At 32.2% G+C, this 15,889-nt stretch overlaps 2 protein-coding genes across 2 annotated transcripts; one reads left to right on the top strand and one right to left on the bottom strand.

Moving 5' to 3' along the window:
- Positions 1 to 1,137: 1,137 nt before the first annotated feature.
- Positions 1,138 to 5,856, top strand: LOC123906291 (mediator of RNA polymerase II transcription subunit 20a). Its single transcript, XM_045956173.1, has 4 exons — positions 1,138 to 1,278; positions 1,351 to 1,675; positions 1,779 to 1,868; positions 5,437 to 5,856. Exons 1-4 carry the CDS (start codon positions 1,265 to 1,267, stop codon positions 5,665 to 5,667), a joined length of 660 nt encoding a protein of 219 aa, XP_045812129.1. The 5' UTR covers positions 1,138 to 1,264; the 3' UTR covers positions 5,668 to 5,856.
- A 7,918-nt stretch (positions 5,857 to 13,774) lies between these two features.
- Positions 13,775 to 15,219, bottom strand: LOC123906290 (transcription factor MYB1-like). Its single transcript, XM_045956172.1, has 3 exons — positions 15,029 to 15,219; positions 14,778 to 14,907; positions 13,775 to 14,655 (listed from the first exon to the last, which is right to left on the bottom strand). Exons 1-3 carry the CDS (start codon positions 15,159 to 15,161, stop codon positions 13,962 to 13,964), a joined length of 957 nt encoding a protein of 318 aa, XP_045812128.1. The 5' UTR covers positions 15,162 to 15,219; the 3' UTR covers positions 13,775 to 13,961.
- Between the last annotated feature and the right edge of the window lie 670 nt (positions 15,220 to 15,889).

The following is a 15,889-nucleotide window of genomic DNA, read 5'->3' as shown; positions in this document are numbered from 1 at the left end:
AGAGTCCTTGATAATTTAGTATAAAAGATATGGTTTTTGGACGGCTTTGAGTAACAATTGTAAATGTGGCGAAGAAGATTGCGGTCGTTGTTGATGTTTGTGTCTCAATATCCACAAAAATATATACTAAGAAATATTTAATGCTAATTATTACAAATCAATTAGACAACGAAACACGTGAATACAAATTTGACATTTCATTAGAGATTGGTGAGCCATTCTCTTTGGTAATTTGCAGAAAACACGCCCGTACACCTTCGCTTATTTGCGCATTGCCTGTTGTCGTAACAAAGAGCATTTCCATTTTTGATTATAGAATCCAAAAACATATAAACACACACACAAATTCTATAATCTTAAAAGTGAAATTTTACACACAAAACAAAGTAATAAATAAATGAGAGAAGTGGAGAATAACATATTCAAATAGTGCAAAATGATATGTTTGAATTATTCAAACACCAAAAAAACATTTCATATTCTAAAATCTGAACAGAATATTTTTAAATTTAATTTTAGAATGGAATATTTTTGAAAATTCATAGGGCACTTGGAGTGGGGGTGGGGAAAGAATTTGTCATCCATTGATCCAATACAGCCAGAAGGGTCCATAACCTATATGAAGAAAATTTCTCATCCCACCTACCCACTTTCTCACCACACTCCTGGAAATTACATTTTTGCCTTTGGTCAAAAAATTCGGAACGCGTTTTCCGAATTTTTTTTGCCTTAAAAAACAACTTCGGAATGTGTTTTCCGAATTTTTTCCAAATTTGAACTAAAAAAATTCGGAAAACGCGTTCCAAATTTTTTGACCAAGGGCAAAAATGGAATTTCCAAAGGCATGAGTAGGTAGTTTATGAGAAATTTTCCTATATGAAGCCGTGAATGGTGTCCAATGTCCATATCCAACTTATTATTATTTTAGTAAAAAATTAATAATTTAAAAAACATAAATAATAAATAAATATGGATTTAATTTATATACGCCGTTAGTCTAAACTTATTTTATAGATACATATAATATATCATGTATGGTGTTTAAAAACATGATGTGTCACATTTATTAAATAATGTTGTAACACATCATTGTATGCATGTGTAAAATAAATTTTACACTGACGGTTCATACAAATTAAACTCAATAAATATATAGTAGGAAAAAAAAAAACAGAAAAGAAGTAAAATCGGTGGTCATAGCCGTTTGTTATCGGAGCGTTGCAACTTTCCGGCACCGGCAACGGCAACGGCAACGGCAACGAAGATGCCTGTGAGATGGTAATATCAGCGAAATCTATGAATTTATTGTTCTAATCATCTTTAGCTTAAAAAATTTTGTTTTGGTTTTAGGATTCTTCACTGGCAACCAAACCAAGGATCTTCAGTAAACAGTCACATACTGAACGAAATCTCACAGTGTGTAGACAATTTTAATGGCGTCAAAGATGGTAGATGGAAAGCTACTCTCACTTTCTACAGACCTAATTTACGTGATTCATCAATGGCTGCTACTGAATTCCCTCGTGATTTTATTGGAATTTCTCTTATGGAAGTACCCAACAAATACTTCTTCATTATTCGTGGTCATAAGCTTGTTCTTGAAGCTGATTCTTCTATTTTGACTATTTTTGAGAAACTCCAGTCTTATAAATCTAAAGTTGCTCTTAATTTTGAGGTTTATTACTATACTCTTTTTCTTTCATTTTTGTCTTGTGTTTTTGTGTTTCTTGTTTTATGTTTTTGCTCAATTGTTGTTGATGTTATTATGGATGGTGCAGGGTTTGCAGTATAAACTGGGTGATTTTCAGGTGAGACTGATTAAAGTTGTTCCTAATACTGCTGAAAATCTTAGAGGAATTTTGATGGAGGTAACAACAATAGTTTTTTTAATTCTTCTTCCATTGCTGTTTGTTTGTTAGGTTAGTTTGATCATATATAACTATATATCTTTATGATAGATTAAAAGAATTTGGAACTTAGTGTGCACTATGAAAAGTTTATAACTTGAATTATTTTAAGGTTTATATATGGTATATTAGCTTATATCACTTTGATAACAATGCTTGATATGCTGAGTGTTGTCGATGGCGGCGGAGAGCCAAAATCCCGCCATATCAGCCGTTTTGTGGTGCCGCAATAGCGGTTTATGGTTGAAAAACCTGCCATATCGAAGAGGCCAAAATCCGCCACCGATATTTGCCATGGCCGATATTCAATAACACTAGATATACTTATGGCGAAGAGAAGGGTAAGCAATCCTGCGGCATTCCGGTGGAGTGGAGCGGTTGCTCGCCACTATGGGATGCCTGAGAGCGGCGCAGTTACCACATATAGAAATTTGAGGTCGGCCGCTCCGCTCCGCTATCTGGGGTTGACTACTATAGAAATTTGAGGTGTATTTTCTTTGACTCGATTAATCTGACTGTTACCACGCATAACTTTGGAAGGGAAATGTATACAATCCGTTGCTGGTATTGTTTTTCCCTTTTAGTGTTTTTTGGTTCATTGCTGTCATGTAATTTATAAACGAAAACTTGCCAAGGTGGTTCTCTACCTAGCCCCTTTTAAGTATCACCTAGATATTGAGATGGTTTATTTTCCTTTAGAATAAGCCAGATTGACCAAACCCTGAGCGTGTGATTCCACAATTGATGTGATCATGGATTGCTTAACCATGTGGAAAGAAACATGCAAAGAATATTAGCATGAGTATATTGTATGAATTGTATCCAGTGTTGCACACTCACATCGTGCACCTTGATTCAACAATGGCCATGCAAATAAGTGTTCATAAAGGCCAATATGGAAATATTATTAGTGCTCCTAACAATCAGATCAATCCCATTGGAAATTAAGAGAATCTCGTGGAAATTAATTATCGAGAATTGACAATTCAAGCCTAATCATATTACTCAATGCTATCATTCATGAAAGGATCAGCAAATTAAAGGGATCCTAGCACACAGAGGTCAATAAAATTAACTCCTTACTTTTAGCTTATGACGTGTGATTTATGCATGTATTCTGTCCTTTAATTGCTATGCATTTATTTTAGTATGTTTTTATTTTGTTCTAGAATATTCCTTTTATTAAGTTTAATTTAAATTCTTTAGGGTTTATTAAGTCAAATGGGACTAGAAACTTCTATATATTGTAATGCATTCATTTTATGAATTAAGGAGGTTGAATTTTGTTGAGTAAATTTGAGACTTTGTTCTCTTTGGTTCTTGGAGCCATTGTTTGAGCCTATCGGCTTTGCCGTGTCGCTCCCCGAATTATCATCTGGATTGTCCATATCCGGTTGTGGCGTCTTTGACGGCTCCGAGGATCGCATCAGTTGACTGCATGAGCAGTCTTTGCATGTAATTAGAAGGAATTTTTTTTATCTTTAGTTCCCTTCTGATTAGCGTAGTCATATATATAATCAGAGTAGAGGAGTTGTCTTTCATGTTTCTATCGAATAATATACCTTTAGACTTTAAGCACATTGCTCTTCAAAATAGTTACTTTTAAGCTAAACCCATCTAATTTTTTTTCCTTTTACTGTTTTCTCCCCCCCCTCCCCCCTCAGATATCATGAGAGTATGAGACAATGGGCATTATCTGGTGTTGATAATTCTTCCTTTAACATATTTGAGGCTAAGATTTGTCTCTTTCATTTGATTTGCATTCACTTCTGCAATCCAAATAAAATGGTGCATCTTGACATTTTTGTTTCTGGGATTCACATTATACACCTTATTGGTGCACATGGTGCCCTGTTATGCTTGCTACAAAAGTAGGTAACTTGGTGCAAATAAAAAAAAAAAGAGACCCAAGAAATAATTTCTTGATGCGATACCTTTTTTTAGCTTCATAATGAAGTGTATTAATAACGGCTCTGTCTAGGGTGTTCACTTTCAAAGTGATACCTCGAGGTAGGAGTACTTATTAGTTTCGGTTAGAAATAATTATTAAATATTAGACAGTGGAGACTTTTTTTTAAAAACAAATTGGGGATGGGGAAATTACTATTAGTATCAGTGGCACTAATAGCCATTTTAGAACTGTCCCATGTGAGATTTTGAACCATGTCCCTTGAGGTTACAAAGTCATGCTCTTACAACTGAGTTGACACCTCTTGGTCGGACAGTGGATATTTATTAAGGAAAATTGGGAGCAAAAGAATTAAATGTTTACAAATGAGTCCTTTTCCTTCATCATTCTTGCTAACTTGCACCTTCTGCCTATCATATGCACCAACCCTTCTCCAAGGCCTTTGTGTCAAGGTTCTATCTATTATGATTGGGGAACCATAATGCATTCCTTTCCCTTCCTTTTTTTTCCCTCTATTATTTTGTTCCCTTTTCATGTTTTCTCTATTAGAGACTCCATGATTTTTCTGTGATAACAGGCAGGGGTTCAGACATGTTTTCCGTGATGTTTTCTGTCTTTCCCTTTTCACTATATGATGCACTAGTTTAAAATAAAAAGTTTTAATCTTTTTGAGGTATTTTTCCTCAATTTTGGAAATCACTCCAACAAGGATGTCCATCAGTCAAAAACATCAAAATTTTGATGTATTTGCCCAAGCATATTCATGTGGAAAATGTGCTTGCAGTCCTTGGCCTTACCATCGGCTAGACTCGAGCGAGGTCTTAGAACTTGACATTGGGGAGGAATTCTGTGATCAACAGCACTAACTGGGTTCTAGAGTTCTAAATAGTATATATCAGAATACATAGAAAAGTCTTCTTAGCAAAACAGAAAATCTAATCAACATCTATAACCCGCTATAACAAGTAATTTTACACTCTGCTAGGTATCTTAGCGAAATGGGTGGGCAGAGATATTTCAATATAAAACGTAATCAACCCTCTGCCTACCACCTATTTTGCTACCTCGCCATTGATAATTGTAACTTGCACTTTAGACTGAGTGGAAGTTTAATTGTTATTATATGCAACAATGAAGCATTTCTCTGCTAGGTATCGTGTACTTTAATTTTAGATATCTTTTAATGGTTTGGTTTTAAGTTGTTTTCATTTTTCCCCTATTTTTTTCCTCTTTCTCTGAATATTCGACTACATCCTTCATCTAGTATTTTGTTATTTTATTTAAAAGACAATGATGATTTGCTCTAAGTTTCATGTAGTCTTTTATCCGGCAATCCAAAACTTTCTTTTCAAAAAAGTCTTTTATGTAATGGCTTCTTTGTTTAAAGATGAGACAGCCTTTCTATTGATCTGCTTAGTTTAGTCTCAAGGAACTCATCCCTTTAAAAGTTTGGCCATTGTTGGCTACTCCATCTTAGTTTTGTGTTCGCACTGAATTTATATATATTCTATGCTCGTACTACTATGCATGGCATCTTTGTAGTTGTTAAATTTGAGAGAAATCGAGCTTCCTTCCAGGTTGAGATACATATTTTTAATTTTGGTTTAATATTTTCTGCAGATCGAGTATCTCCCTATTTCTTCAGTTGAAAAAGCCAAGCCAATTATAGAAGAATTCGTTGAAATATGGCGAGAAGTGCTGTCCAAAAAATCATTACATGGTCAGTTCATGCGAGCGGAGCCAAATTTTGCAGAATATGGTCTCTCCGACAATTACACATGGCAACACACAGCTGTTCAGTATGCTGCTGCATTGGCCCAACTAATTGCATCAGTGCAGTCAAGGAATTAGTTACTTAGTTAGGACCATTGAAGGTTTTCCCTTCTCATCAAAGGCAATATAGATGTTCTTCTGCTTTCTTTTCACCCCACTTTTCCTGGACACCAAGAATGTAAAACATTGTAAAACTGGTTTTTCTTGTCTGTCTTCTGAAGTATTTACTTTTGAATCATATATTTCAGTGGAGGATGTTGATCCTTATTATTTGTTTTTTTTTGTCAAGTAGCCTAGTGATTAGAAATTCCACTCATAAGGTGGATAAGTGGGGTGTCTGGGGTTCGAACCTCAGCCCTGCATAAAGAATGCGATGTCATTATCAACTTAGCTAAGCTTACGGGGACATTGTTGATCCTTGTTTACCATCACTTAAAAAAACTTTTGAGCATAAAAAATAATATTACCTACAGTTTGTTTGGCATTAAATGCCATCATCATATTTCTCTCTTAAGACCCATCATCAATTGAAACCACCAAATATGACTCCAATGGAACCAAAGCAAAGAGACACTTTCCTGTGGGGAAAAGGACATTTTCCTTGGACCACAAAATAAATACATAAGATATTCTTTGTTTGTTCAAATCAAACAACAACAAACTTAAAAATGAGCTTCACATCAAACAAACAACAAACTAAAAATTACTGTGAAATAAATTCAAAAATATATTACCTATTATCCCAAACCAGTTGTGAAATCCTCACCTACCAATGATGAATTTATGTCCTCGTACAAAAAATGGATGGGTGGAGGTAATTTGGTAAGAAAAAGGTAAAAAGCACAAGATGAAAGGAACTATTGCAATGTTTTCTCACTTTGCCGGCAGTAAATGTCGTTAAGTCTCAAGGGGGAGGTGAGTGTCTTTTTAGAATTAGAGGGGGTCCATGTGTTATTTAGGTAAATGTCAGGGAAGGTAACTGTAATTTTCATGAATTTAAGTATTAAATGAGCAAGTGTTTTACAACGAGTGACATAATTAAAGAATTTGCGATTAGACCAAGAAATGACCGCTCTAGTTAAAGTGTGAATCGCCATGTTCATTTGTCGCTTAGTGAACTTGATCTCAAAGCTCGAATTACAATGTAACAAAGACTTAATCAACATAATAATAAAGTTCAATTCTTACACACCCATGTGATTAGTTTGTAAGGCATCCACCACAATTTTGCAGGCGCTTTCAAACACAATGTTAGACCACCCTCTAATAGAGGCTTCACGGATTGCCTCCAATAAGGTCATGACTTCACCTTCCAAAGTAGAGAATTGATGCATACTCACATTCGTACCTGTGATAATATGTACACCATCGGAATTACAAAGACACCACCCCCAACCCGTACGGCTAGATTCATTATGGAAACTCGCATCAACATTACATTTCCCGCCATCTGAAATTAGCAGTGTTAGTTGGTGGATTTATCATTTATGTACTTGGATTGGATAATAAAACACATTAATAGCTTTTGCTGGGAATTACATTGAGCCGTGATATTATTATTTTCACACAAGTTCTAAATGACAAACAGAGAAAATAATAATATTACAGATATATTACCACTAACTATAAAAGGATATCCAGACAAAATATGAAGTGTCATTTTCTTAATTAAGCATGTTACTTAGAACTCCATTAAAAGCTTTCAATATAATCAGTACTAGCATTCTTATTTTGTTTGGTAAAGTCTATTTTGCTCATTTAATTTCAAACACCCTCAACCATTTTTTTGAAAGGTTTTAGCAATGTTACACTTAACACATGCTTGTATCTTCTTCAACAACTTTTTCCGCCGGTTTCATAATCAGTGTCAGATATCATATGTAAGTATCAAGGATTCATTATAGTTTTTTTTTTTTTTTAAGATTCTGATGTAGAAAGAAGCTTATCACGTGCATTCAAATTAATGGTTAAAATGTACTAGATTTTTCATGGAACTGGATCCCATGCAGTCAAAGCATGCTGCAGTCATGCAGTCACTGCATGAGAGCCCTTAGATTTAAATTTGATCAAATAAATAATATATTTTAATAAATTTGGATGGCTAAGATTAACCTGTAGTAAAAAACTGACTGCAGGGAATCCATTTCCGATTTTTCATAGTTCATCTACACGAGTAACTAGTGTATAACAATAAGAGTGAAATGGATTCTATGCGGTCGATGATTTGATGAAACTCGCAGTGTTTGTAACCATTTGATTAACATCAAATAGATCAGGAAAAATAAATTTAATTTTTAATCAATAATTTTAAAAATATTGTACTTAAATTAGGACCGTCTAATCTTAGACGGTCACTGATGTCTAACTATGTATGAATATTTTGACTGCACCCAATCCAGATTCCAATAAAAGAATAGTTCATATACTTTTTTTTTTTGTTTACAATGGAGTTGGGGTCGAGCCCAATAACTCATACATGCTGCTCAAACTCTTCATCACTAAATCGTTGCTTAGAATAATGTGTGTGTGTATATATATATATATATATATTATACTTAAATAAAAGAATAGCTTTTAATAAATTTTGCTACTGTTTAGAGTACATAATTGAAGAATAGCTATTCACTTAAAACTAATATATGGATCAGTGAAAATGAAGTTAAATCAAACCTACTAATTTCCATTTTTATTAATGCTATAGGTATAATGAAACCCAACTATATGTGCAACTATTGAATTCAACCTCTAATGTACAATTATGTTAGTATAGATATAATCCCACATTTTAAATTTTCATTCTTATCAACAAGCATTCTAGCTAGTCTATACAATCAATTTGTTAAAATTCTCATATAACATTCATTTCTTCAAAATTTGAATTCTCATTAACTAACTAACAAGTAGACCAAATATTTTTGTGGAATGATATATTATATAGATGTAGAACTACCTAATATTTATATGACTAGACATTATCTTAATCTTATTAATATAGTGAATCCATGAATTAGAAAATAAAATTATGTAGTACATGAAAAAAAAACAAAATATTTAATGCAAGAACTGGAGCACAACCAGCTCAATAGCCTCCTATGGAATTGTAACCATCAAATTTCTTCATACGGGTCATTCATCAAGTATTCACATTCAGCCCCACAAGTCCCTAAACTATATAAGTTAAGCTATTTTCTATAAATGTTGCATGATATATTGCTCTATAATTAAGATTGCCAAATTGCATTTAAAAATGAAGGCCCGCCAGTGTTTTTGTACTTGATACATATTGCAATTGCACTTGTTAGATTTTCATTTATTACTACTCTATACTTCAGTCACAAACCCACATGAAAAGTTACTAAAACTGTTCACTCTATATTTATTTTTTCAGAAAAAGATTCAAAACTGAAGTAGACCCGATGGAATCTTACAAGTGCAACAGCCACGTTATGATCAGAAATAAAAGATTGTGAAACGTGTGTGAACTATTTTGGTGGGAAGTGAAATGCTAGGAATATCCTCTCTAATATTTATTCTCTAATTAGTTGAATAAATGTGAATGGATCATTTTGAAAGAAATTAAACTTGTTCTATGGCATTCAAAATACATTTCTTCCAATTAACTTATGTCTTGAGTTCGAATTTAATCCTGAATGTAACCGTATTAATCAGATTTGTGCGCAAAAGATACACAGTTCACATCAACGAAATAGAGGAAATTATTCTTTTTTTTTTTGTTCTATGAAAATGATTAATATTTCTATTAATTTATATTTGACATAAGATATATATTTTGTTTTATTGTAAAAATGTTCAAAGATACAATGTTGTTTCTCATGGCGTTATATAGTTAATGTATCTAAATAAAAAAAAAATTGCATAAATAATACCAAAAGAAAATCATTTCAAAAAAGTTAATTATATAAGTTTTAAGAAAATATGTTTATATTTGACTCCTTAACATATGCCCTAACATGTACTCTAGGGCATATGTTAGGCATTTTCCATAAAATAATTAATGTCATATATTTACTATTTTTTTTTGGTACAACTAATTATTCTTCTATCTCAAACATATATAAACCATAATATACTACTTTGTTACTCTAGTCAATGTTGATTGTAGCAATAAATATTTTCACAAAATGAAGTGGCAATATGTGATTGAAATAGTTGTTGAAATAAAAAAAATAAAAAACTCACATTTAATGGATTTAAATATAACTATGTTTTTTACGAAAAACATAACTAATTTATAATCAATAGAAATAAATACTCCCTCCGGTCCTTTTTATAAGAAACATTTTGGAATTTTTATTTGGTCCTTTTTATAAGAAACACTTTGACACAATTCCATTTGTACCCTTATTAAATACAATCAAATAATTCATTATAATGCTAGTGCATTAATTAGAGAGACATATTTCTCATGCTAGTCAAAGGTTAGTTTTGGAATATAACATAAAATGTTAGAATCATTAATGAGAAAATTTACCTTCCTTGGTCTGTGTGATTTTGTCAAAGTGTTTCTTATAATAAGGACCGGAGGGAGTAATAACTATTTAGAATCTATATAGAGAGAGAGTCGGAATCCGTTGACACCAGGTGTTAAACTTTGTTTTGACATCAAATAATAACCCTTGATCTCTGTTCATCTAACAGTTCATACTATTTCACTTAAAAACTCATATGATACTCTTTCAGTGATTGTCTCTTTCGCAAATTCAACACATGCTAACTCCTCTCTGTTTCGTTTTCCATCTCTATTATGGAGGGTGTATTAATCAATTGAGGAAATTTCTCATTTGAAAAGAAATTATGTAGAGTCCAATTCTGATATGTGATAATTGAGTGAATGTGAGTAAATTTTTGGCTATTAAAAAAAAAAAATTGAGTGAATGTGAGAAATAAACTCTAGAAGAAAACTTTGGAACAATTGACTTTTCGATTTAGGAATAATTACTTTTTATCTCCATTAATTTTTTTTTTTCTGAAACAGAGTTTTTATCTCTATTGATATGTCCTTTATGGAAAGAAATTTGGAAGAAGGTATATGGAAAAAGGATGAAGAGTCCATATCAATTGGTACAAACTTTCTAACTATGGATATAAAAAATACAGATGAACGATCCATAACTCAAAAACTTTATATATATATATATATATATATATATATATATATATATATATATATATATATATATATATATATATATATATATATATATGCATGCATTTGGAACCACATCGTAATTGATTAGCCAATGACCTTAGATACATACAATAATCATCGCAACAATAAACTAATAGAATAGGGCGTGAACAAGAAATTTCAGAGAATTAGGGATTTGACGGAAAAAAAGAAAAATAAAAGGGGTGCTAGAGTACGTAGTAGTAAATGATGATCACGCTAGATTTTTAGTGGATAAAATATTGACTGTTGGATGAACAAAGATCAAGGGTTATGATTTGATGTCAAAATAAAATTTGAGACCTAATGTCAACGGATCCTGACTCATATATATATTACTTTTAATATTGATGTTAGATATTAATTATTTATGTTTTTATTATATCTTGTATTGGTAAGGGTAGTTTAGTCTTTTTCTAGTATCTAATATTTATACTCTATTGTAACCTTTACTCTTTACGTTTTGTTCATTGTATTGAAACCCTAAATCAAATTATCTTTCTCTTATGTATGGTTATCATTCTTAACATGGTATCAGAGCAAAATAAATCAAAGCATGTTAAGAATAATCAGGACTAGAACCATACAATTTTTCAAATGGTGAGTCACAATAGTGCTCACAATTTGGTTGTTTGGTGAGTTAAATGCTCACATTTGGTGAGTCAAGTGCTCACAATTTGGTTTCATAAAATTACCATGTTAACATTCTTAACATGCTTTGATTTATTTTGCTCTGATACCATGTTAGAATCGGAGATACAAATCAAAGGAATGAACAATGGAGGCTATTAGGGTTTCATAAAATTACATTACAATAGCTTATAATACAATGAGTTGTCTATATAGAAAACATAAATAGACTAAATTACTATTATGCCCAAAGCCCAATTACAACCAAAAGCTCATTATATTATTAAATCACTAACATATTATCTAACAGTTGTGACCAGGGACTCGTTAAATTTGATGGTATTATCAGGGATCATATAAGTGGGACTTTCTTACATGGGTTCTTTGGTTGTGAATCTTGTGATACTATAGTGTGTACTGTGTCACTAACATGGATATTATGGCTCTTTGTCAAAGTATGTTGTTGTGTTGGTCGTTAGGTTTCAAAGATATTATTGTTTGTCATTTTTACTTTGATTCGCTTCATGGCTAACATGTATTCATAGAGCATAGTGTATGTTGTTAGGGTACATGTTTTTTTATATTTTGTTATGATACATGATAAGAATCTAAAAATAAATAAAAATTGTACTGAAAATATAATTTTTGACTTTTGAAAAGTTTGAATACACAATTTTTAAGAAAAATATTTCTATATTAATATTTACCTTCGGTTAATTTCAAGACTCATTAAATGTTCATCATCATTACGAAAACTTGATTTGTACGTTGTTAGTTGTTACCTATCGAATGATTGGAGTGTTATTTTGTGTCATACTTTGCTTGAAGGAAATTACGGGACCAAGATTTGTTGTTGTAACAAAAACACTTAGTTTCACACTATTTTGCATCTCAGCCGTTGATTATCAGATCGAACGGATCAGATTAATTCATATACAAAATTACTAGAAATGATCACGGTCACACAATTTTGATCGGACGGCCCATAGCTGTTACAACATCTTGTTGTAACAGCAGGAAATCCGTTTCCGAAATTATGCAGGTAACTTTCTAGCTCTAGCTAAGTTGAGGTCTAGGAGTAGTGTCATGCTCGTGAGACTTCTCCGAAGATGTTGTCCATTTTGTTGGTTGATGCTATATGGACGTTGCTATTGTGCGGCCTTAGTTTTTTTGTTTTCTTTTTCTCTTATGTTATTAGAAGACAAACTTGAAAGTAAAGTATATAAATATAATAATTAAGTGGTCTATGAAGTATTTAAAATTCATCGATTTTACTAAGTAATCGAACCTACGTGATAAATGAATTTTATTTAGGATAAATTATTTGAAAGAATTCGAGTTCGATACAATTCTTAATTAGACTTTATTTATCCCCTAACCGAATTCCGAATTACCAAAACTTTCTTCCCCTAAAATACGTGAGGCTTAACAAAAGAATGAAGTCTCCGATTTAATTTAAAGTTAAAGAAAGGATGTAAATGTTACAAACATGTTTATTCATGTAATGATTCCATTCTATTAGTTGCTACAACGTATTCCAAAACAAAGCAAATTAGGCAGGTTCTTGTACAAAACCACTATTTATTAATGCTACATGGAACTTAAATAACGGTTACTGTCAAAAGCACTTTTAAAGATTTTTCTTTCCTTAAATTGTAGCAGTACGTATAAGTTGCTAGTACAAGTTTTTAGATATGCTACTCTTTTGCAAAGCCAACGTGAATGATTGAGACTCTTCACGGTTTCAAAAACTAATTTTGTGCACATAGGAAAATTTTAAATTTTAGCTCAATAAAATTGATTTTGATGTAACATGCATGCATGGTTTATTTGTTAAATATGTTTGGATCTCATCCCCAAAAGCTAGCTTAAAGGGTGAGGTTGCTCTCACATATTTATACACTTAACCATTCGGGAACCTAAGCAATGTGGGACTTCAAACAAACCAACAACATAACTACACATTCAACAGTATTCACATATGAAAAAGGTGAATTTATATTTGTCATTTAAATAAAATCAACATTTTTAAACATCTTTTAAATTATATTTGCGGAATTGATCTCTTTTCGTAAAGTGCCGATTTCTTTTATCTCTTAATCAGAATATTCTACAAGGTGTTATGTCACGTCCACAAAAAATTTGTCACTTTGCTATTTTGTATTCCGAAAATTTGAGTGGGACTACAAACTAGTAAACTTTGAATCGGAGAACAAATTTTGTGATGAATTCGTGACAAAAACTGCTATTAAAATCTTTAAATAGAAATCAAATTTTAGATTCTTTCAACCCTAATTCTTTTAAAAATAATCCCATTAAAAAACAATCATCAATCATAAGTATTTCAAGTCCACAAACATGAAAGAGTTTAGATTGATCATCATGCCTTTTTTTTTATTATTTTTGTTTTTGGTACTAAATACAAGAGCTATCAATATTAAACCATGGAATATATTTATTTATCAAAAGACACTAACATGAAATTGAAATAAAAATAAAAATAAAAAAAAGAAGCCTAGAGTAGTTAATTTTATTGGAAAATGAATTTTTATTATCATTCTCCTAGTACTTCCTCGCTGGATTCAAGAAAGGAAGCAAAAGAATGAAGATTGTTGGACACATTTGTCTCATAAGCAAAGTTACATTGTGTCCAGTTTTTGAGAATTTCATCATCAGAGAACATTTGAGTTTGGTCCGAACAAGGCGACAATAGATCATTGTAATCGAAATTGCACGCATTTGAGAAATCGGAGTTTAGAAGTTCAGATAAGCAAATATCATCCGCAATGTTAAAATCGTCTAGCAAATCTGCGGATAGTTCTTTCTCTTCATCACGAAATGACAAAAATCCATCACCGCGTTCCATTTCGTTGTTACTCATAGAATCACTAGCCACACCATCAACCAGCATTGATGGCTTTGATGGCTTTGTTGTTGTCTCTGCCTCAGCTTTGTTCTGCAAATTATGCATTGGTGATGATGAGTTGGGGGGTGAGTTTATGAACAATACCTTAGAACACTTAGTAGCTTTTGTACGGACAACATTTGAGTTTGGCTTCATTGGCTTAGGATTGATCTGTTTCTGTTTGATCTTTGCATTTTTTGGTTGAGTAGAGGGTTTAGTAGGAGAAGAATTGTTGGTGTTTTGTTGATTAAGATCCTTAACTTTTTTTCCTAAATTTGTGTTCCAGTAATTCTTTATTTCATTGTCTGTTCGCCCTGGAAGTCTTCCGGCTATTAGAGACCATCTACCACAAAATAAAGCCAAAGCAAATTAGCACACATTATAGAATTAAATTAGTAGTACTAATTATCAAAAAACAAATTATACACAAATGTTAGTAAGTTAGTGATTATGTCAGTACTTTACCTGTTTCCGAGTAGTTTGTGAAGTCGGATGATAAGTTCTTCTTCATCCGAGGATATATTACCTCGCTTGATATCTGGTCTTAGATAATTCAACCATCTAAGTCTACAACTTTTCCCACATCTTTTTAAGCCTGCATGGAATACACATATTTGCAAAAACATGTCCTTAATAATGTACTATTAATTTGCATTTCTGATGAAAAATGGAAGAAAGTAATTGATCTAAAATTGTAAGATACAGAATGAATGAACCTGCTCTTTTTGGAAGGTTTCTCCATTTTCCTTCACCATGGAGCTTAATGTATTCAGTGAGGATTTTGTCTTCATGAGTTGTCCAAGCACCTCTATTCAAGCCTTCCTTTGCACAACAAGGGCTTCTCCCCATTGATGTTGTTCTTAATTAGTCTGTCTTGGATTCCAACCTCTTGGAGTGTTTGGATGTAGACAGAATTAAATAACTTACAAGAGTAATTGGTACCTTCTATATATATACACACATGTATATATATAGTATTGGAATTAAGGCTTTAGGTTGCATATAAAATTGCGATCATTTAAGTCATGTCAACAGAAACATGTTAGAATTGGCCCAATTGGATCAACATCTTGCTAACTATTTATTTATCATATTCGTTATTTAAACATCAAAATATTGACACATTGCGTGTTTATATCTTTCTCTCCTAGATTTATTATTTTCAACACCTTTATGTATATTTCAAAAAGACATAAAAAAACAAAAAAAAATATCGGATTTTATACCAATATTCTGATGTTTAAACATCATTCCTCTTATGTTATTTATATTTGGTTTGAAACGGAGTGTTTATACTCTTTTTTTTCTTTTTTTTTAAAAAAAAAATCTATACTTTAGTACCTAACTGTTCTGGACTGGGCCCGAGGCCCAATTGTGGAAGATCTCACTCGCATGCTGAACTCGGCCCAATTCATCTGAAGGCCCAATGGTGCATTCCTGCTCGACAATCAAGGAAGTCATGCCTTCCATTGATGGTGCCGATATACTTATCAATGGTCTTGGTCCAGCGCTGGAGGTTATATATATATATTCCTCTCACGCAGGGGAGCCGGATACATTTTAACTCACTCTTAAAA

The sequence above is a fragment of the Trifolium pratense genome, linkage group LG2 (genome assembly GCF_020283565.1).
Source record: "Trifolium pratense cultivar HEN17-A07 linkage group LG2, ARS_RC_1.1, whole genome shotgun sequence".
Classification (NCBI taxonomy): domain Eukaryota; kingdom Viridiplantae; phylum Streptophyta; class Magnoliopsida; order Fabales; family Fabaceae; genus Trifolium; species Trifolium pratense.
This window is presented reverse-complemented; position numbering and strand designations above follow the sequence as displayed.

What these genes read in the sequence shown, in the direction of transcription:
- LOC123906291 (XM_045956173.1), top strand. An exon ending in AAGTTGCTCTTAATTTTGAG is followed by an intron (nt 1,676 to 1,778) that starts GTTTATTACTAT and finishes TGGATGGTGCAG; the next exon opens with GGTTTGCAGTATAAACTGGG. An exon ending in TTAGAGGAATTTTGATGGAG is followed by an intron (nt 1,869 to 5,436) that starts GTAACAACAATA and finishes TATTTTCTGCAG; the next exon opens with ATCGAGTATCTCCCTATTTC.
- LOC123906290 (XM_045956172.1), bottom strand. Translation starts at nt 15,161, where the DNA reads ATGGGGAGAAGCCCTTGTTGTGCAAAGGAAGGCTTGAATAGAGGTGCT. An exon ending in AAACCTTCCAAAAAGAGCAG is followed by an intron (nt 14,908 to 15,028) that starts GTTCATTCATTC and finishes TATTCCATGCAG; the next exon opens with GCTTAAAAAGATGTGGGAAA. An exon ending in CACAAACTACTCGGAAACAG is followed by an intron (nt 14,656 to 14,777) that starts GTAAAGTACTGA and finishes ATTTTGTGGTAG; the next exon opens with ATGGTCTCTAATAGCCGGAA.